We start from the raw sequence: 22,121 nt of genomic DNA on the forward strand, positions 1-22,121 counted from the left end.
TTTTAAACAGGTTCATGTTTAAGTCATTGATAAAAATATACATCTCGCTTCAAATTCGAATGTTTTTCTTCCTTATCGATTTTAATCATTACTTTTGGATTTATAACGTAAAGTTAACTTGCAACAGGGTTCATATTTTAGGAATTAGAATGAATAAGTCTAGAAACTAATGTGAAGATAATGCATTACTCTGGAGATATCACAAGCTTAATATTTGTGTTACTTTTTTGATTCAGAATACTTATCATGAGCTTATTCCTGTTGACCCAAAATGTAAAGATCCCATAACGTAAGTAATTAAGCTTTTGTTAAAAAAATTATGCAGTGTATTGAATCCTTATTTTAAAAATCAGAAATGTAGTAGAAAATGCATATTAATCATTCATCTGTATTTCAGAAATACTATTCGATGCTGTAGTAACTATAGAACAATAGGAGATAAATGTTACCGTGAGTGCTTTTATTCATTAAATAAATCGATATTTTATGCAATAACTAGACAAGTTCCCCTAAATAACTATACAGCACTTAGATAAAAGATGCCTATTGCTTTTAATGACCCATAGTATGGGATGCAGAAAACCTATTGTTATAATAATTGTACTTATTTACCATAAATTCAGCATGCATGGACTCATTCGGAATTGAATGCAGCAAATCATGCCCTGAGGGATACCATGGTGTAAATGGTGAGGAAAAATGTCTTTGTAATACAACACAATACATTGTTGGATGTAATACAACAACAGGGGCTTGTTCCAATGTAACAAATAAAATCCGTAAGTGTATATGATATGAATCCAACAGATAAGTTTTTAAATCAATTATGGCACACCATCAAAGTAGCCCAGTCGGAAGAGCGCTACATGTTCAGTTTGCGACGACTGAACTTTGGAGTACCTGGTTTTACCACAGAATGTTTCTGATTAAAGAACTTATCAACTGATCTGCTAAAGAAATTATTGTACAGATTTTCTGTTTTTGATATGTTTTTTTTCAGTTTGCATTGGGGGCACTGGTCATGATTGTTTAATACCCTGTCCTAAGGGATATTATGGCGAAGGATGTAGAGAAAAGTGTTTGTGTGAAGACTGTGATAGAACTGGTGCCTGTGCTGATAAAAAGACAACAGGTACTCAGAACTATGTCTATATTTCTGTGCTTTGAATCATTAAACTCATGAAAGCTTTTCAGCTGGTGTGGAGATGTTGTAAAGTAGGATTTCTTTCATAGTCAGATACTTCTCCCGGAATCTCAATTTTTTAGAATGATTTTGCAATGTACTTATTAACCTAAACGTCTTTCGCTGAGTTTGATTTACCTCTACGTGAATGTTAAATTATCTTTCACGTCGTATAAAACTAAACATTATTTTTTGGCAAAACAAATATATGTTTACTAAAAAAAATCTTTAACTGAAATAAAATTTTGAATCTAGTATATGAATTAAGAAATGCCTGTATATATTTTCAATCTATGATTCGAGTAATTCTTTAGTGTGTCACAGAGGATGATGCAAAAATAGAAATGATGATTTTACTTTTTATAATTGACTGACAGACGGATCAGTAAGATAGATAGAAAATAAAATTTTTGAGAGATATTATTTTTTTTTAAGAAATTGCACTCTATAAACTGAGGAAGAAGCCTTCCTCAATAAATTGAATCTGTTGTAGGTTATCGTGAAGTCGTACTCTAATGTCCATTTTTGAACGTTCTATTTTTGCTGTCAGGTACATGTATGCGAGGGAAAGGATTGTATGCTATCAAACTAATGTAAATTATTAGTGCTGCTTTGAAAAATGCATATGAAAAACATATGAAAAAAACCCAACATAAGAGCCACCAAGCTTTATTCATTGGTAAATTGAGCAAATTACATTAACTTGATCATTTTTCTTATATTTTACAAAGAAAATACAAACATGTTCGTGGTTTTTCATGGTGAAATAATTATTTTTCATACTTTTTTGGAGTATTCAATGAATCTATATTCAAAAGTCAATGTCTCTTTCGTTTGTTGTATTATTAAAAATATGACTTTAAAACTGTTGTTTCCGTAAAACAGATCATGACAACATTATATAAAAGAATACGTTTTGAGTCACCATTCCCCACCAGATCCGTTACATGGACATTGTCATGAATATATGTCTCGACTGTTTATTTAAATAATTTGTTTGTGTCGCTGAACGTCCCTCTCTTTTTAAGGAAATATTTTCAGATTTATTGTGTTTTCATAAAATGTTTACCTTTTTATGAAATAAATTTGTCGGGTTCACTTCTACGAAATGCTTCATATTCCTTGTATATAGATAAATTAATAATGAATGATCGAATCTTTTTTTTTTTAATTTTATTTTTTTAAACACAATTCATTTCATACAGAATATTCATAATTAGTCATTGTGACATAATTGTGCATTTTTACATATATGAGAAAGAGAGAGAGAGAGAAAGAGAGAGAGAGAGAAAGAGAGAGAGAGAGAGAGAGAGTGGGGGGAGGGAGGAGGGAGTGGGAAGAGAGTGAGAGTAGAGAGAGCTACAAAAAGAGTTGGTTCCACCTGTTCCACTGAGTGTCAAATTTTTCTTTTTCACCATTTTTATATGATATATATTTTTGTGTTTGGTAAAATTGATTTAAGTGTGATATTGCTGAGTGCACATTTAGAGGTTTTTCGGTACATCTAGAAGTATAAATATAATATTTTAGCCATAAAACTATAATATTCGCTATTTCATTATTTTTTCCTTTAATGCCTAAAATGAAATTCTTTTTGGTTATGGGCAACTGGAGATTTCTCTGTTGGAGATGATATTCAAAATTTTCAAGGAATAGTTGTACAAAGTCACATTCCCATAGGATGTGTTCAATTGTCTCTACTTCTCTTTGACAAAAATTACACTGCTTAGAATCTACCTTTCTGATTTTGAATAAAAATGAATTAGTTGCCAATATTTTATTTAGAATTCTGTACTGAAACCACTGGAGTTTACAGTTTTTTGTAATTTTAAATGGTAATTTATGGATTATTTTGGATTCCTTGTTATCTAATTCAAATAATTCAATCCATTTCTTAAAACCAGCTGACACAGAAGAGTTTTGATTTAATATTTCATAGAAATTTTTTTATTTTTTACATTTTGATACCAGATAACAATTAAATGTAATAAGAGGATTTTCTGATTTTTGGAAATTTTTCTCAAAATTACTCCTCTTTATCCAAGCTTTAACTGCATGGATTAAACTAGAATATTCTAAAAAATTAATCTTTACATCTGGATAAATATTGCAAAAGCATTCATAGCTATAAAAGGTACCATCTACTCCAATGATATCATTGATATATCTAATATTAATGTCAAAAAGTTTTTTACTATAAAAGGTTTTCCCTCCAATATGGATATTAGGGTTATAAAACAATGGACAGCCCACATTTACCTCAGAATTACTACAAATTTTATTCAAATCAATCCAGGACTTGAACACATCAATCCAGAATTTATTTTTTAAGTTTTTTATAAGTTGAGTGATGTATTCAATTCCACAGGATGTGAATTTATACATGTTCATATTCTTTATGAAATTTTCCCACCATTTATTAGTATAAACCAGATGTCTAATCCAAAATAATTTCAATGAAGCAATGAAAGAATATAAATTTATCATTTTCAGTCCTCCATCTTCGTAGCTTTTAACAATGACATCTTTCTTAACTCTATGTGTTGAGTTATTCCATAAGAAAGAGAAAAACAATAAACATTAGGTGGATTTGGGATTGACATAAGTAAATGATTTGATATCGGTAAAGCCATCTTTATAACAGTAATTTTTCCTATTGGTGTTAAAAACCTTTTTCCCCATTGCCTAAGAATGGATTTTATTTGTACTAGCTTTGGTTGGTAATTTATTTCAGGCACTTTTTCCAAGTCAACATCAAAATTTATTCCTAACAAAGTAAATCTAGTTGTTCCCCAATTAAGTTGGTAATTTGGGATTAAAACCTCATCGCTGTATTTTTTTGATCCAATCTAGACAGTGTGTGTTTTTGAGTAATTAATACATAGTCCAGACATTTTCGAAAAAGTGTTCAAGGTATTCAGTGTTTCTAAAAGAGACTCCTCACTTCCGTCAAGAATAAGGGAAGTATCATCCGCAAGTTGAGATATCTTTTTTTTCTACATTTCCAAATGGTAATACCTTTTATTTTTTTATTTTTCCTAATTTGTATAGCTAAAATCTCAGCGCATATCAGAAAAATATATGGAGACAAAGGATCTCCTTGTCTGCATCCCCTTTGAATTTTAATTACATCAGAAAAGTTACCTCCTTGATTAATCGTAGCTTTAATGTCAGTGTAGAAAAGAGTGACCCATTTTCTAATGGAAGGGCCAAAATTTAAAAAGTGCAAAGTTTTTTGTATGAAGTTCCAGGAAAGAGAATCAAAAGCTTTTTCAAAATCGATTAATAATAAAAGTCCTGGAATATCTTCTTCTTCTGTAAAGTGCATTACATCATATATCAATCTTATGTTTTCTCCAATATATCTGTTTGAGATAAAACCAGTTTGGTCAGGGTTGATTATTTTATCTAAATATTTCTTAAATCTGTTTGCAATAGAGCCAGATGCTATTTTATATACAGTGTTTAGCAATGTAATAGGACGCCAGTTTTTAATGAAATGTCTTGGCTTGTCGTCCTTAGGTAATAAAGTTATAACTCCATGTCTTTGCGTAATAGACATAATATCATTCCTGTAACCATAGTTAATAGATCTTACAACAAAATGCCCAATATATTTCCAAAACATTTTAAAAAACTCTGTGGAAAAACCATCTGATCCTGGAGATTTTTTAGCCTTCATATTATAAAGAGTATTCGAGGCTTCTAACAAGGTTATTTCGCCCTCTAAATTGTTTGATTCTTCACAAGAAAGTTTGGGAGCATCAGTATTATTTAACTCATTATCTAGATTTAAGTCTGTATTTTCTTCTTTAATGGTGTATAGATTTTCATAGAAGGATTTAATTTCTTTCAAAATATGTGACTGATCATGAATAATCTTGCCATTATCTATTTCTAATTTTGGTATAATTTTACTTGTAAAATTTCTAGACTCCAGTTTGCAAAAGTAACTAGTGGGCTTTTCCCCCTCCTCAATCCATCTTGCTCTACTTCTTATGTAATTACCTTGTAACTTGTGCTTTCTAATTTTTTCTAATTCTTGTTTTTTATCATGTAGTTCTTCTAAATTACTTTCAGAAATATTTTCTTCCATACATTTAATGTCCTTTGTTTTCAGTATTTCTTTTGCAACCTGCAAAGTATCTTCACCTTTTTGTTCTTGCACCCCAAATATTTTCACATTGTTTTTGCGACTATATTGTTCGTTGTAGTTCGCCTTGACTGTTGCAAAAGAGGCAAGTTCTTCTGCTTGTTGGACTCTGGTGTCTAGGTCACGATTTTTTTGTTGTTTTCGCATATTTTTTCTCGGAGTGTTTCATTATCAAGTGTCAGTTTGTCCACGCTTTGACGCAATGATCGAATCTTAATTTTACTGATGTTTAATGTTCAAATGTTTGCCCACCTACATATTAAGACTGGTATTATAATTTATAGATTTTGAAATGCATGTCGACTTGATGTCTCTTAAAATGGAAATAACTTTCTGTAAGCAATAGCTTGTGCAGTGTATGACTTTATTTTACTGAAAAAAAAAACAAACTTGAACTTCTAATTAAAATTCTGATGATCTGTAATACAGTAGTTGGTAGAACATAACAGGCCTTGAATAAGAGTCTACTTCAAATTACTAAAATTACTAAATTACTCTATCAATAAAAGGAAAAACAACATTAAACAACCGAAATTATTTTTGTCTACAGTCTTTAACTGTTAAAAAACAAGAGAAAAACTTGCTGCTTGTTCCCAATATCTTTAAATTTTGTTTTTTCAAACTCCGTAAAAATAATATAATAAATATAGCCCTTTAATTCGGTCAATCCATGTAGATACATGTATCTATGGTTCGACCTCATCAAAGGGCTATATTTATGCATAGTCTCAAAAACATCAAATCGTTAAGCAAACGACTTCACCTAAGTACTTTCAAATACGAACTCAATAATAAAATATAAAATGTACAAATGAGGCTTGAATTGAATAAATAATTTGTTAACAATTGTTTTAACAATAATCTGAGTTGTTTCAAATAATAAACAGTGCATGAAATCGTAGAGATACAAAATGCAAAACTCTGTCTAATACATGTATGTCACATCAACAAAGATAACAGAGGGTTGTAAACAAGAGTATCCAGAGCAAATAAATCGCGCTATTACAGTTCATTTATGTATAATAATATCTCTATTTCAGTTCATGTATAACTATAAGAACGCGAGCTGTTTATAAATAGGTTAAATAGAATAAATACAAAACATGTTCTTAGAAACAAAAAAAAGTCACTAACAAATGAAATAATGTTCCTGGCAAGATGCAATTATATAAAGTACATGATAAATTACAATACAATGACAGAGCTTAATAATCTTCAAATATTGTTTTACAAATAAACATTCATCGGCTTTAGATCTTATAAAATATGTGAGAAAAAACTTTAAAAGGCTAATTGAGGGAAAAATGGAAACTAGAATGCTAAAGAGGAAAAAGTTAAGTTGAAAGTTTTGGAAATTGTTTTACACTGAACCAAACTTTTAAGTGTTCACCCAACATTTTTAACTTTTAAAGAACAAATGCATACAATAAATAATTTCTTTAATTCATGGTTAATGATGAATATTTCAGTTCGGTGTTGCGTAAATTTCATGTAAGTATCTCGTCAGAATTTTAAGCAAAGTGTCAAGGAAATGATGTACCCTCAAAGTGAAAATTCACACAAAAAAATCTCTATGGAGTAAGACCGCCACTCGCTCCAGACAATTACTGTAAGACATCTTTTAATGTTGGATACCATGTACCCCTGAATAGGAGTTTGACCCATCTGTTGCCACACCTACTGCAGAGATCTTTCCAAACCGTTGATATTATGTGGAGGGGGCTTTGACATTCCTTATACAAATCACAAATGTGTTCAAAGGGATTCAGATCCGTGAAGTTGACAGTGCATCATCACACAAAGGCCTTTTGGTCAATATCCTTGGACATTTGCAAATAAGTGCATCGCACTTATTGAAGATTCAGACTGCTTGAGCTGATATTAGACTGTCACGAGCACCGATTTCTTATCATTTTCATACAATTGAAATTGTTTATTTTCATGTTTTGTTTCCATCCGTGGGGATACGGGTTAGAATAGGTCCCCAGTACCCCATTGCTTGTGGTAAAAGGCGACTAAATGGGGCGATCCTTCGGATGAGACCTTACAAACCGAGACACTGTGTTGCAGCGGGTGTGGCATGATAAAGATCCCTCCGTGCTCAAAGGTCGTAAATGCCGAGCATAAGCCTAAATTTGCAGCCCTTCACCGGCAATGGTGACGTCTCCATATCTGTGAAATACTCTGGAGAGGGACTATAAACAGTATACAATCAATCAATCTAAGTTTGTTTTAGGGCAATTAAATACTTTTTAAACCTGGTATGGTGCAAAAAAAAAAAAGATCAAGGTCACTTCCGGTTTGGTTAAATTTTAACCAAATGAAGCTTTTCACATTATGATAAATTAACAATAAAATTGACACAGAGCCTATAGAAAAATATGTTTAAATGGGTTGTGACACTGGTTGTTAAATTTTAAAAGTAATATCAAGGAAAATTAAACACTAAAATAAGAGTGAGGAAAACGTGGTACAAGGGTGATCCAGATATCAACATTCCAACGGCTCTCCCTTCTATGTCAATGGTTAATTTGCCAATGTTTTGTGTTTTTAATGAGATCGTGTTTTAAAATTTAATAATGATCACAAAAAGATGTTAATTACACAAAACACATACCGCAAAGAACATATTTATTGTTTTTAAGCTTCGTCACAGAACGTCGATTTTCATCAGTGATATTTGATATTCTTCAAAATATTTTTGAGAAGACTCATTTATTGTAATAATTTTAAAATATTATACTATTCTATAAAGTAGTGTTTAAATAAATACGTTTATTAAAGTGAACACTTAAAAGTTTTGTTAAGTGTATATAGATTGTTTTTCCTTCCAGGTCTATCACTTGTTTCATTGGCTGTTTTAGCGGTGGGTGGGATACTATTTGTGGCAACATGTGCTGTTTGTGTCATGATGAAAAGGTAACCAATGTTCAGAAGTTTTAAATCATTTGATTTTTTTCGCTTATTAAAAGACAGTAATCGTCTTTAACTACTAAAAAAATGTTAATGCTAGTAGATTATTTTATTCTTTTATACCGTCGAAATTGAATAATCAGGGCATATGTTTTATTTTCTCCGTCTCTATATTTATTTGTCTCTCAATCTTTTTGTCCGAAAAAAAGCAAAAAAAAAAAAAAAAACCCCATCAACCTTGCCTATAAATTTTTTAATGAAAGTCATGGCTTTTTTAGGTGTGTATTCCAACTAACAATTGTCTTTTTTTTTGGGGGGGGGGGGTGTTGGGGTCCTAACATATTTGACCTCTTGACCGTGGAGTTTGATGCATTTTCACAAAAAAATAGCAAACATTTACGTGGTCCATAACTATTAAACGACTGGTGATATAAAGATCATACTTTTTGTGTTCTCTTGTGTCAAGACCTTTTATTGGGAAGCAAAAATATTAACCATTTGACGCTGACATTTGAGTTTTACTTTTACATTGGCAATAAATTACACAAAATTGTGAAAATCACATATTTTCGTGGGATCAAATTTTTTAGGTTTGAGTAAATGTTCTTGATTCGTGGGGAATTGAATTCGTGGATAAAGAATTTTTGAGTAGTAATTTACATGTATGTAATATTAATATTTTACATTTCCAGGTAGACATGAATTCGTGGGCATATTCATACTGCTTTTTTTTTTCTTTTGACGTAAAAATCAAAAGGTTTGTCCATTAGAAAATAAGAAATATGGGGTTTTCAATTGTTAACTTCCCTTACTAATGCAGCAATAATGCAATATACATTCATTTCCTGCCAAATTAGGTCCATGCATACACAAGAACATGCCCTACGTATGAGCGAAAAAGAGCATTACAGTTATCATTTCTTAAGTACTAAGGTCGATACAATGATTTTATCAGCAAACACAATTTACCATTATGTCAAATGCTGAAGTTTTCTCATATTTATTGTTAGACCATTATTTAGACAATGAATTGTCGGCGGAATTTCCTGTTATTTCCCGATTACATACTTGTATTTGTATTGTCGTATTCCATACCTTTTGTTACACTATTGATTTTCTTCTTCTTTCGACGAAGAAATACAACCTTAATTTACCTGACAGCTACAATACTAGTAGTCTGAAGGTTGTGACCGAATAGGATAGGCTTACTCCTCTTATCATTTGATCCCTTACCAAAGTAAAATTATTGCAGCAATATTGCTGCTATATTGCGGCAACATTGCGGCAACACATTTTTGTCACCAGAAACAAGCTTTTGGGTTAGTGAAATATCACCGCTAACTGCAACAACTTCTTGTGACATTCTGGCAATACTGCCAGAAAAAAATGAAATATCACCGCTAGCTGCAACAACTTCCGGTGACATTCTGGTAATACTGCCAGAAAAAACTTTCTGGCAACATCTAGGATTACCCATGAGCCATTTGTTGAGCATGCTCAGTCATTTACTTCCTCTTTTTGAATAAAGTGGAGGGAATTCAAAGGCAAGCATGTTTTGCTTCATTACTGACTTGTATCAAGTTAATTAGAGTTGTCAATTGTGTACAGTGGGATTAGTCAAGATGAGTAGTAAGACTGCAAAGTGTGGAATGACTAGAAAAAAGAATTTAAGCAGAATTATAGGAATGTGTACTCTGCTTCCATATCATCAGACTTGGTGAGTCAAAACCAATATTCTTTTTGAGATGAATGATTCAATGGAGATAAAATTGGAAAAATTATATGTGTTTCAGCTAGTGCTTGTGATGCATGCATACTAGACTTGTATATCTATATGTCCTAAAGTAGCAGGAAAAGATGAATTATAGCATGTTATTTGAAAATTAATGCAGAGTTGCTGGACATTTTCACAGTGGCATATTAATATTGTTTCTATAAACATTTTCTATGCTCCCGCCTCGATAGATCGAGGGCACATATTGTTTTTGTCCTGTCTGTTTGTTTGTAAACTTTAACCTTCACCATTACTTTTAAACCAATGAGAGATAAAGATTTAATATTTGGTATGTCTACTCCACTAATTAAGTTCTTTCAAATGACATCAAGGTCAATGACCTTGTGACCTTGACTGTGACCTACCTATATGCTAAAAATAGCTTTTCCAAATATTGATCATTACTTAAAATTAATGAAAGATAGAGACTTTATATTTAGTATGCATAAGTCACTAATTAAGGTTTTTCAAAAGACACCTGAAGGTCAAAGACATTGAGACCTTGGCTATGATCCATTATCCTTAAAATAGATTTTTTGAACCTTGGACATAACTTTTGAGCCATAAAAGATAGAGAACTTGTATTAAGTATGCACCCTTCATTATTTAAGCTCTTTCAAATAACACCAAGGTCAATGACCTTGGGACCTTGACTGTGACCATATACTTAAAATAGATTTTTTGAAACCTCGAAATAACTTTTGAGCCATAAAAGATGGAGAATTCGTATTTGGTATGTGCCCTTCACTATTTAAGCTCTTTCAAATAACACCATGGTCAATGACCTTGTGACCATGACTGTAACCATATGCTTCAAGTAAGATTTTTTGAAACTTCGACATAACTTTTGAGCCATATAAGATAGAGAACTCGTATTTGGTATGCGCCCTTCACTAATTAAACTCTTTCAAGTAACACCAAGGTCAATGACAATTTGACCTTTACTGTGACCCATATGCTAAAAATAGCCATTTTGATCCTCAGCCATAAATTTTGAACTATAAGAGATAGAGACTTCATATTTAGTATGCGTACTCCTAGGGGTGGAAGGATACACAGATCTTGCGATACGATACGTATCTTGATAAATTGGCACGATACGATACGTATCTCGATATTATGATAAATCATAAAACTATTAAAAAATAGTATTTTATTTCATTTTTTTTTTTGTCTTAACATTAACACAATATGATAAATTATAAAACTATTCAAAAGAATTAGTATTTTATTTAATTTTTTTCTTGACATTAACTCAAAAAGTATTCTATATCAAATCATGTGTGCTATGAAATTAATCCTTGAAGTTCATAAACTTCATTGACTAAAATTTTACAAAAACAATAGTACAGGACAATTGTACATATTACCAAATTTCTATTAACAAGTTGTTTACAAATTGTTGTGTAGTTTATCGACGAACACTGACTAAAAATTCATTTAAAAAATCACATTTACATTATTATTAATTGCTGAAAGTCTGTAGCCAAGTTGAGATTACAAAAATAGTATGGATGGACTAACAATTAATAATATCAAATGTTCTGGATTCGATACTTTTCTGTGTTTAGCACGCTTTGCACACTAAACTTTTTTTGTCCAATCTTCCGAGGCTGCTTAAAAGTGAAAACGTATTACCCCTAATCAACGACTTATCAGTTCTAAAGTGTTTTTTCAATATCAACACCATCTCTTCGCTTCGTGCAGGCCACCATTTTCAAGGACAGGTACTTTCATTTTCAATTTTTGGATAGGTCGTTCGTGTATTGTTTCGTACCGATATTTGAATGCTTGTATCGTAAACCGTATCTTAGAGGAAAATATCGATATGTATCAGTGTATCGATATATCGTCACACCCCTACATACTCCACTAATAAAGTTCTTTCAAATGACACCAAGATCAATGACCTTGTGACCTTGACTGTGCCCTTATGTTATAAATAGCTTTTTCAAACTTTATTGGCACCAGACGCATAGTGTTTCACAAACATATCTTGATTTTCATTATGATGATCAACATAATTTTCTATCTGTTCAAAGAATAGCAGAAGTAGCTCTATTTCTTATTGACCCTGTGGCTTGCTATTGTTTGTTATATTCCTCAGCACAGTTTGTTAATTGTTAGATTGATAGATCATTATTTCTATAAATTACCAACTTAATTATGTAGTACGTACTATAGTGTTGCCCAAATATTGCTGCAGCACAGCCTGAAATAAAACATGCACTGCAATTGCTTTGCAGCAATATTGCCACAAAACTAATTAATATACAAAAAACGATATTGCCGCAATATTGCGGCAATAATGCCGGAAGATGTTGCCAGAAGATCAATATTTTGGTCATGATTTGCAGCAATATTGCCGCAACCCCTTTCTGGCAATATTGCCGCAAAACTAATTTACATACGAAAAACGATATATAGCCGCAATATTGCTGCAATGTATTGCCAGAATGTTGCTGCAATATTGCGACAATAATGCCAGAAGATGTTGCCAGAAGGTCAATATTTTGGTAAGGGATGTTATTTTAGAGGTTTTAGTATGTCACTGGTGAGCAGGTGAGAAGACGTGTTTTAACTTGCTCCAAAAAATTGGCTAATAATTGTTTGTTCTACGACAAATCCGTATCAATTTATGGGTGATTAGGATTTATGAACATATTTTCTGTATATTTATGAATATTATCTAGAAAAATCGATGTTAATGGCAGGACTCATACGATTTGTGATTAACATTGGGGGATTGTAATTCCAATCATTAACAATAGAGTCTAGTGTTAATCTCAACAATCAAACCTGTATATATCAAAACTTCAAAAATAAAGTGGATCAAACGAATAAAATCAGTTATTTTGAAATGTACAAGGCGCTATATCAAAAGATAGGAAATGAAGTTCAGTGTATCCAACTAGAACGGGATCTATGGAGAGTATACCTTACCTTAAAACAAAAGAATGTAGAATATATTGCTAGTTATAGCAGGGTTTGTGGTTAGAAACATCTCTGTACATGTATATGATACAAACCCCTACTCCACCGGAGCTACTGGTCCAAATGATAGAGTTCTGAAGGTTCTGTTGTTCAATATGTCCGTTATTGTATTACCTATAATATTAAAAAAAAACCATTTGATCCATGGCAGCTATTTACACCTTTTTTTATTGCAGAAACATTGGTTTCTGAAATGATTTTCCTCGTAAATCTTTATTTTTCTTTTTGAATGATTTTACAGGAGATTGTTCCTAAACGTCAATCGTAACTATGTGCAAGAAAGTTTTTGTCCAAATGATGCAACTTCTCAAAGTTACGCAAAAGTAGACGAAAATGTGTATAACGAATGTGAAGGACATTCCCTCGGTAACACTGCATCAACTAAAAGCAGTCGTGAAAGACATTACAATACATATGATGTACCCCAAGAAGATGTCCAAAAGACAGCAAAACCATCAATCCTAGCTCTTCTGAGGAGAAAAGATAATTCTGATACAAGGATAACGAAAAGTGAATACATTCATGTTGTTGAAACACAGGGCCCTTTTGCAGAACCAGCCTCTGGAAGTGCTCAACCGCCATCCGTACCACCACAAACGTCATCACAAGAAGTGACTTTATCTAACTCCAAAAAGTTGTCATGTTCAAACATACAACAAAGGATAACTTTTTTTGAAAATCAGCACAAAAAAGATTGATTTACATCTTGTTCCTGTCTTCAGGAAGTAGTTCCTACATTTTACAATATTTTATATTTGCCTGATCTAGAGAATATAAAAAAAATCAATAAGGTCGAATGTCATGTCAAGATCATTGACACATAGTTGTAAGGCCTGATAATTTACCTCTACTAACTAGGTTCCTCTTCTAACAAGCAATAAATGTTTTTTGTCGGTTAATTAAGGATATAAGCTGAATTAATATTCAAATTACGAGTATAAGGAACACGTATATCTTCAGCTGCAGCAAGTATTAGGACACGAAATAACACGAAATAACAAAGGGTAACTTTTTTTTTTGATAAAACATCACAAATAATGTTTATTATTATACTTCTGTTAAAATGTTTTCTATATGAAGTTCAGAAGGTAAAAAAGTTATCTTTTATAGTTCACGCATAGCAAAGCTATACCCCGGGGTATAGTTTTTGCTATCCACCCTCGGAAAATTTTCATGCAATTTTTGCCTCCAATTTTGATTTCCAGCGATAAATCTATTGACTGATGATGTCATAATGACTTCAGTAACATTGTGACGTCATCAGGATTTCAGATTATTCTTGCAGTATTTTCTTACTCAGAAAAAATTAAAACCTCTGAAATTATATTATACATCAGTATAATAAAACGCTTATTCACTGGTTGTGATTGGGATAGCTCTTTTATCAAACCCTTGACAGGGACTATTCCCCTCGGGCAAGCCCTCGGGGAATAGTTCCCTGTCGCGGGTTTGATTAAAGAGCTATCCAACTCACAACCAGTGGATAAGTGTATAATATACATAAAGTTCCCTTTTCACGAAGTAATTCAGTATTTAACGATAAAATATTTGCATGATCTTTGGAATATAAAAAATCAGTAAGGTCGAATGTCATGTCAAGATCTTTGTTAGATATTCTTAAGGTCTGATACCTTATAGTCGGTCTATTTACAGGCAATAAATGTTTTTGTCAGTTAATAAAAGATATAAGCTGAGTTAGTATTCAATACATGAGTGTAAGGAACACGCATAACTTCGACCGCAGCAAGAATAAGGATAAGTTTGTGGATACCAATCCTGATTTGACTTGTGATGTTCAGTTTATGAGGTCAACAGAAGGTATAGTTTGTGCTATATTGCGCCCTTAAAAGGTAAGGTTTTCAAAAAGTTATGAAATTGGTTTAATTGTGAGTTGAGTACATGAATGTGATTATCCATAAAAGAATATAGCATGAAGGAGGACCATTCATTAACTTTTCTGAACTTTACAGTACATGTCTTAATTTTAAACAAAATAAGTTATTCGAAGGGCTATTTCCTTACATAATAGATAGTAATATTCCACTGAAAATTGATGTTTTTTGCAACTTTCTAAGAAAATACGGAAATGCTCAATTTATAATGACATCAAAATTAGTATTTTGGGGGTCAGATAAGAAAAAAAAATTGTGTATTCTTGCTATATTTTGAATTGCTGTCATTAAGAATGGATGGATTTTAATTTCCGACATCACTTCAATATCATAGAATAATACAAGGCCAATTTGAATTTGAAAGCTTTAAAGGTATTGAAGCAATTCTTTAGCACAATAATTACTATTCTTATCCATTGTTTTAACGATATTAAGATAGGTAAAAATTAAAGAAAAAGGTCAAGTTCTGGCTCTTTAACTCAGTTAACTTTATACATTTCAAGCATGCTGCTTATTAATGACCTACCTCACTTGCTTTCAGTATAGGTCAAGATAAAGTTTTAAAAAATAATGACTACATTTTCAACATTATAATTTCTTCTTTTTTTTAATGTTGGTGTTTTGTCTTTGTTTGTTTTACGTCCCTTTCATTCATATTGAGAAATCAAAGCGCGCTGGTTAAAGACTCTAAACTTTGACTTGTACTAGGCACCAAGGGTCATTGCTCAAGAAATGATCTTTCTTGTACCAGTATCTCAGTTGTGCTTTCTTTATGTTTGCTCTCCGCGTCACGCCGTGGGATTCGACCCAGAACGTAGGCACCATCTCCTACACCGTGATACAAATGGCATGCTTGATTTAGCTTTTTATATATACTTGGTATACCGGTGTAAAAGTATTGTATAATAAAGAGTATTTTACGAGGTGCAGTGCATATGGTGCTGTGTAAGTTTTGTAGCTTGCCAGTGTATGGCTGAAAGGCAACTTATAAATGAGGTTTTTAGGTATGCTTATGCCTACCGTCACACAGGTCCTTAGTTTTTTTAAAAAGTCTTTCTAAGAAACAGGCAGGTAGCAACAGGCAACAAGGGGGGGGGGGGGGGGGGGAAAAACGAAATAGGATTTTCGAGTTTGGGCAATTTCTCTTTTTTATTTTGCTTGTCAACTTTTTCAGGTAAGTCGAAAACATTTTTCTCAGGCTCCACCCCCCCCCCCCCCCCCCCACACTTTCAAAAACGATGCTACGTGGCTGAGAAGACGAAAAGAAATAGAAGTATAAGCTTTAAAAGAATAAGTAGTAATTTTAGAGAAACAAAAACAAGTTTTTAAAATACAATCGTACCTACGATTTCTTAATAGTTAAACTTGTACACATGTGAGAAAAAAAAAACTTTGAATCAGATCAAAGTTGGATAGCTTAGTTTCTTTTACTTTATTTTTAATTTGTACTTACATGCATTAGCTTTCTTGAAATTCCAACAGATGATAAAAGCTTCTGAACACCTTCAATCTATATAGCAGAACCACGGAGTTGGCAGTCTCTAATGATAATCCACACAATATCCAATAATTAGTGCACTTTATACATCTATGGTAGTGTTGTGCAAGAAACAGTATGCAGTGATGCATACAACAGCCCGTCGTAGTGATGTTATTCGGCTCAACTAAATAAACTTTCTCTTCATGGTTTTGACCAATAAAAGCTTTTCCTCGGGGACATATTAGGAATTAGATATGAGGTCTTTATAATCAGAATCCCGATAAGGGAAAACCAAAGTAAACCAGTAGCAAGCTCCAAATCGTTAGGAGGGATAAAATCATGGCCCAAAATCGTTAAGAGAGTTTTTAAAAGGAACACAGTTGAATATTGGGTTAGATAGAAACGTCTTTATAAAAATGAATGAAGAACATTTTTGAACAGCCATCGTTATAAACATTTTAGCTGGTTTTGCTATGACGTATTCATCTATCACCATGCTTTAGGATAAATATGATGGCCTCAACTTTTGAATCGTCGAAACTTCCCTAATCTATGCAGCAATATATCTTCATCCCCTGCATACTATGTACTTATATCTTAGTTTAATTCGAAAAGTAAAAAACTTTTGCTACGCATGAACAATTTCTAAGAAAGGTCAATTATTGACAAACAAGTTGCAGAAACAAGATTATCAGAAGACTTGTTTACAGTTCTCATTTCGTGAGCTCTATGATCGATACAGTGACCTTGATCAGCAAATATAATTAATAATTAAGTCGATGCTGACTGACTTTTCACCTGATCCTCCCTCTGATGTTTTGGAGGTTCAAGTTTACTCTGCAATTTTGTATTGTTAAGTGGACCTTTGTGCAGGTATACTTTTCGTTATCTCCATATATTTTATTTGCCTCTATGTTATTTAACATGGCTGCAGCGTTTTAATTCAAAGTGGTGCATTTTCATCTTTGGCAAAAAAAAATATAATGTACATTAATATTCTTTTAAAACTTGACATTATTGAAATTTAGAATGAGAAATTTTATTGACAATTCTAATTTTATCAGGAGAGTACTGTCCACACCTTAGTGCTTTGAATAACTTTTTTAACTATGATGAATAAGGGTATAATATGATCGGTATTTTGACTTTAAACATGGCGACCAACGGGAAATAATTCTTCCTTGTATCACTTTCGTTTTAAACAGGTTCATGATAAAGTCATTGACAAAAATATACACCTCGCTTCAAATTCGAATGTTTTTCTTCCTTATCGATTTTAATTATAACTTTTGGATTTATAACGTAAAGTCAACTTGCAACAGGGTTCATATTTTAGGAATTAGAATGAATAAGTTTAAACACTAATGTGAAGACAATGAATTACTTTGGATATTTCACAAGCTTAATATTAGTGCTACTATTTTTGATTCAGAATACTTATCATGAGTTTACTCCTAGTTATCCAAAATGTTTTGATCACATACCGTAAGTAATTAAGCTTTTGTTTAAAATTATTATAAATTATTATGCAGTGTATTGAATCCTTATTTTAAAAACCATGAATGTAGTAGAATATGCATATTAATCATTCATCTGTATTTCAGAAATACTTTTCGATGCTGTAGTAACTATAGAACAATTGGAGGAAAATGTTACCGTGAGTGCTTTTATTTATTAAATGAATCGAATTTATGCAATAGCTAGACAAGTTCCCCTGAATGACTATACAGCACTAGAAAAACGATGCCTATTGCTTTTAATGACCCGTAGTATGGGATGCAGAAAATCTAATGTTATAATAATTATACTTATTTGCCATAAATTTAGCATGCATGGACTCATTCGGAATTGAATGCAGCAAATCATGTCCTGAGGGATACCATGGTGTACAGTGTGAGGAAAAATGTCCTTGTAATACAACACAATACACTGTTGGATGTAATACAACAACAGGGGCGTGTTTCAATGAAACAAATAAAATCCGTAAGTGTGTATGATATGAATCCAACAGATAAGGTTTTAAATCATATATTGCACACCATCACAGTAGCTCAGTCGGAAGATGCTACATGTTCAGTTTGTCACGACTGACTAAGTCGGTAAAAATAAAATGGGTAACAACTGTTCCTTCGCCATGCGCATGGCACCTTGTAGTGAAAGATGTCGGTACTTCTGATGAGACCTGAAAAACTGCACGAGAGCAATTAAGGAAGGACGATACTGAATCAAAATTTTGTGGAAAAAATAATAACTTTTAACTTCATGTAGATATGTTGTACTGAATGAAAGATTAAACAGCAGAAAAAAATTAAGCAATCTACTTATTTGCTATGTAATTGATTGATAATAGAGCTTATGTAATTTCATATTTAATCTGAATGTTAATTAATAAAATCTGATCAATTAGATTTAAATTTGGTAAAGGTATTATTTATACTTAATTAGATAATGTACGCGAAGAAAATGGACCAATGACATGGATACCCATTTTATTAGGTCTGCTTGGAAGTATTGGATCTCTCGCAGTTCTTTTTTTAACGCTCTACATAAAAGAAAGGTAACTTTACAGATTTGCATGATTTTAAAACCCTATTTTATTCTGTTCATTTTTTAAAGCAGGGATATATGGTTGCAAAAGTTTACAAAAAATCCGTAACCATAATCGGGTTTTATTTTTTCTGCAATGGTTGCATTGTTCTGCATTAACAAGAAAAAGGCGGCTTATTTTTGATATCTTATTGATTTATCTGCATAATTTTTTTTTCACACATCTACAGGGGATGCTTAATCCTTTTAGGCACCTGATTCTATCTCGGAAATTTTCAGGGGTACATGTAACGTGTTTTATCAGGTCGAGACCACTAGATTTTCTGATGTCAGAATAAATTTGCAGGCAAATTAGCTATCTGTTTACTTTACCCACTGATGAATGAGTCGCAATGCATTGTGGGCTACGACAAGTACTCAGCTGTGTTGAAAATGAAGGCCAAATTGAATTGTCCCTTGGAAACTTATTTTTGATTCTTTTTTGAGATTTATGGAAGAAATATATAAAATGATGTATAAAGAAATATATAAAATGATGTATAATCTTTCATTTATATGCTCACATTTACAAAATATGCTTTATGAAGCCTTATATATCAACTTATAATACATCGGCCTAAACCATTGTTCGAAGAGACGTACATGTAGGTGCTATCGTGTCGATAAAGCATTTGAGTTTTTTTTTTCACGTGATATACGTGTACATAGTTTTAGACAGCAATACAAGGTGCGCTATTATTATTTAACCCCTAAATATAATTATCTAAAAGTTTTAATGTACATGCAAACATCAAAGCGTTTGCATATTATTCGAACTTTCGAAGCAACTATTAATCAAATAAAACAACTCCAATATGAAATGTGAGCATGGAGCAATGTCTTGGAAATGTTCTTTCAATTTCGGACTTGAAAAGTGACAAAGGAGCTCTATAGTTTTTCCGGTGACGAAGTGAATATTATGCAGAAACCGATGAAAACCACGTGTCGCCATTGAATCGTAAACACGTAGTAGAGTGTCATGCTTTCGGACTCATTCACTTGATTTGCGAACGGGTGTGACGAAGATACGGTCACGTGTTGAAAGTTGCCTTCCATATAGGGTAGTGGTCTCGACCTGTTTATGCCATATTCACATATCTGCATTGCTTATCGATTATTTTAATCGATCACTGCCCCTTATTTTAACTTTTTATATTATATAGAAGGAAAAATTCTCTAGATGTATTTTTTTAACATTAATAACGATAACACTGTTGAAACTTTATTATAAGTTTTAATAATATGTATTTGAATTAATTTGTTGGGTTTTTTTTAGATTCATTTTTTTCTCTGTTTCTTAAAAACCATTGTAAGCTGAAGACGTGTTGATATTAAAATTTATAACATAAAGCAATCGATCCTATATACTTCACTTTCATCGTTTTCTTAAAACTCGAAGGACTTATTGATTACAGACTTATCCTATACTAGCATTTATTTTTATTTTTGATTTTTGTTCTTAGTTGTGTAATTATTTTACTATTTGACAGGAAGAAATTAGTTCAAAATGAAACAGTTTTGGAGGGTATGTTGATTTACTAATGAATTCAGTCTAAATATTAATTGAAAAAATACGCTTTGATCCATCATTGTGACTAACAATTAAGCACTGAGTCCTATTAATTTCAACTGGAAAAAGCAATAATTATCATTACAGATCCACTGAGAAAGGAAAATACAAACGATGATCAGGAACAAGACGATTATGACAACATTAGAGAATCCCGACTGGTTCTTGACGATGATAGTGCCTGTGGCGGACAGCAGAGGTTCAAAACTTTAGACAGAGTAAGCTACGCAAAGACAGGGAGCATACAGAATCCTTACAACCAGCTCAGCTTTAACAGACTTAAAAGTCGAACAATGGACTTCAGGAATGGTGAATTATATAATATATCTGAAACTGGTTCGCTTAAAATGGACGTCGGCGACTATGTAACTGTTGCATCCGATAAAGCCGACTCTGAACCTTTAAACTTAAATGGCTCTAAAGAAGATAATGATGAACCATATAGTAATTACTACTGTGATGTGGCAAACAGACAACCAAAGAAAAAGCAATATTGTGAAAAGGGGAAACAAAATACTAATACTATTATTTCAGAAAAGAAGCGAAGAAATGAGTCGAAGGCTCAAAATAGGAAACCAACAATAAAACCAAAACCAGCACACCTTTGTTTTCCAATGAAAAATGAGAATAACAAGCACATAAACAATAGACCATATAGTCTTGAGAAACAATTAGACTGAATTGATATTAAAAGAGAAAATAAAAAATTATCAAAGTCTGAAAGTAATAATCGTTACATTTTTTAACAGTATGTGACACGTGGTTTTGAGGAAGTCAAACTCAATGGTCATGCGATAAATCACATGAGAAACAACCGAACACGGAAACATCAACTAGGAAATTGTAAAGAGGATCGTGAAAAGTGGATCGCAGAATGTGGTCTGCAAAAATAATATTTTTTTCAAATAATATTTTCAAGACAAACAGAATACAGAAAAAAAAATAATACGACGCCTATCAAAACAGTTGCCATCGAATGTGCAGAAATGCATACAGATGACAGAAAAAATTCAACGTTATCATGTCTTATCCCAGATGAAGTAAGGTTGTTCAGAGAGTATCACAAAAATCATAACAAAATTATATAATGAAAATCTGTATGACATTAGACTGTCTTATGATATGAGTAGAATTCAGTAAAAAAAAGATATAAAAAAAAACGTTGAATTTATGTTGTATATATAAAAATCATTCATTTTCTCTGAAAAATTATTATTAAAACACTGTGTGAATAATTTATTCTGTTGTTTTGTGTAGTTTCAATTTCGAAAATAGATCATTCCCTGTTAACTGTATTATTAGTTGAACTGAAGTTAAATTTAAAAGAATTCCAATCAATTATAGTATTTACTGCCTGAAATATTAGATACACTTTTAAAATGTATCTAAATAGGTTTATTAAACTATTTATACTTTAAGAATCCGTCTGTTTTTCAAAATTAAAAAATGCATTTTAAAGACATTCATTTCCAGCTATGATAATCCTTATAATTCATTAATTATTTTTGGATTATTTAGTTTTTGGCTAAAAAGTAGGTGATTTAAGTCTCAAAATTTTAATCATCTATAAAAGGAA

General features: G+C 32.0%; 2 protein-coding genes across 3 annotated transcripts; both read left to right on the forward strand.

Moving 5' to 3' along the window:
- The first annotated feature begins 83 nt into the window (after positions 1-83).
- On the forward strand, positions 84-21,646 carry LOC134258980 (uncharacterized). 2 transcript variants are annotated; one of them, XM_062741574.1, is made up of 6 exons: positions 84-289; positions 17,994-18,046; positions 18,217-18,372; positions 18,835-18,946; positions 20,466-20,500; positions 20,633-21,646. In XM_062741574.1, the coding sequence occupies exons 3-6, from the start codon at positions 18,222-18,224 to the stop codon at positions 21,223-21,225; spliced, it is 891 nt and encodes a 296-aa protein (XP_062597558.1). In that variant the 5' UTR covers positions 84-289; positions 17,994-18,046; positions 18,217-18,221; the 3' UTR covers positions 21,226-21,646. The 2 variants fall into 2 exon arrangements, with proteins under 2 accessions (XP_062597558.1, XP_062597557.1); XM_062741573.1 differs by lacking the exon at positions 84-289 and adding an exon at positions 17,716-17,874.
- Positions 629-13,833, forward strand: LOC134258982 (uncharacterized). The gene is made up of 4 exons (XM_062741575.1): positions 629-779; positions 1,001-1,132; positions 8,171-8,255; positions 13,259-13,833. Exons 1-4 carry the CDS (start codon positions 629-631, stop codon positions 13,713-13,715), a joined length of 825 nt encoding a protein of 274 aa, XP_062597559.1. The 3' UTR covers positions 13,716-13,833.
- Positions 21,647-22,121: the final 475 nt, after the last annotated feature.

This window comes from Saccostrea cucullata, unplaced genomic scaffold (assembly GCF_032062105.1).
Source record: "Saccostrea cucullata isolate Sc308-1 unplaced genomic scaffold, CSIRO_AGI_Scuc_v1 ctg2933, whole genome shotgun sequence".
NCBI lineage: Eukaryota > Metazoa > Mollusca > Bivalvia > Ostreida > Ostreidae > Saccostrea > Saccostrea cuccullata.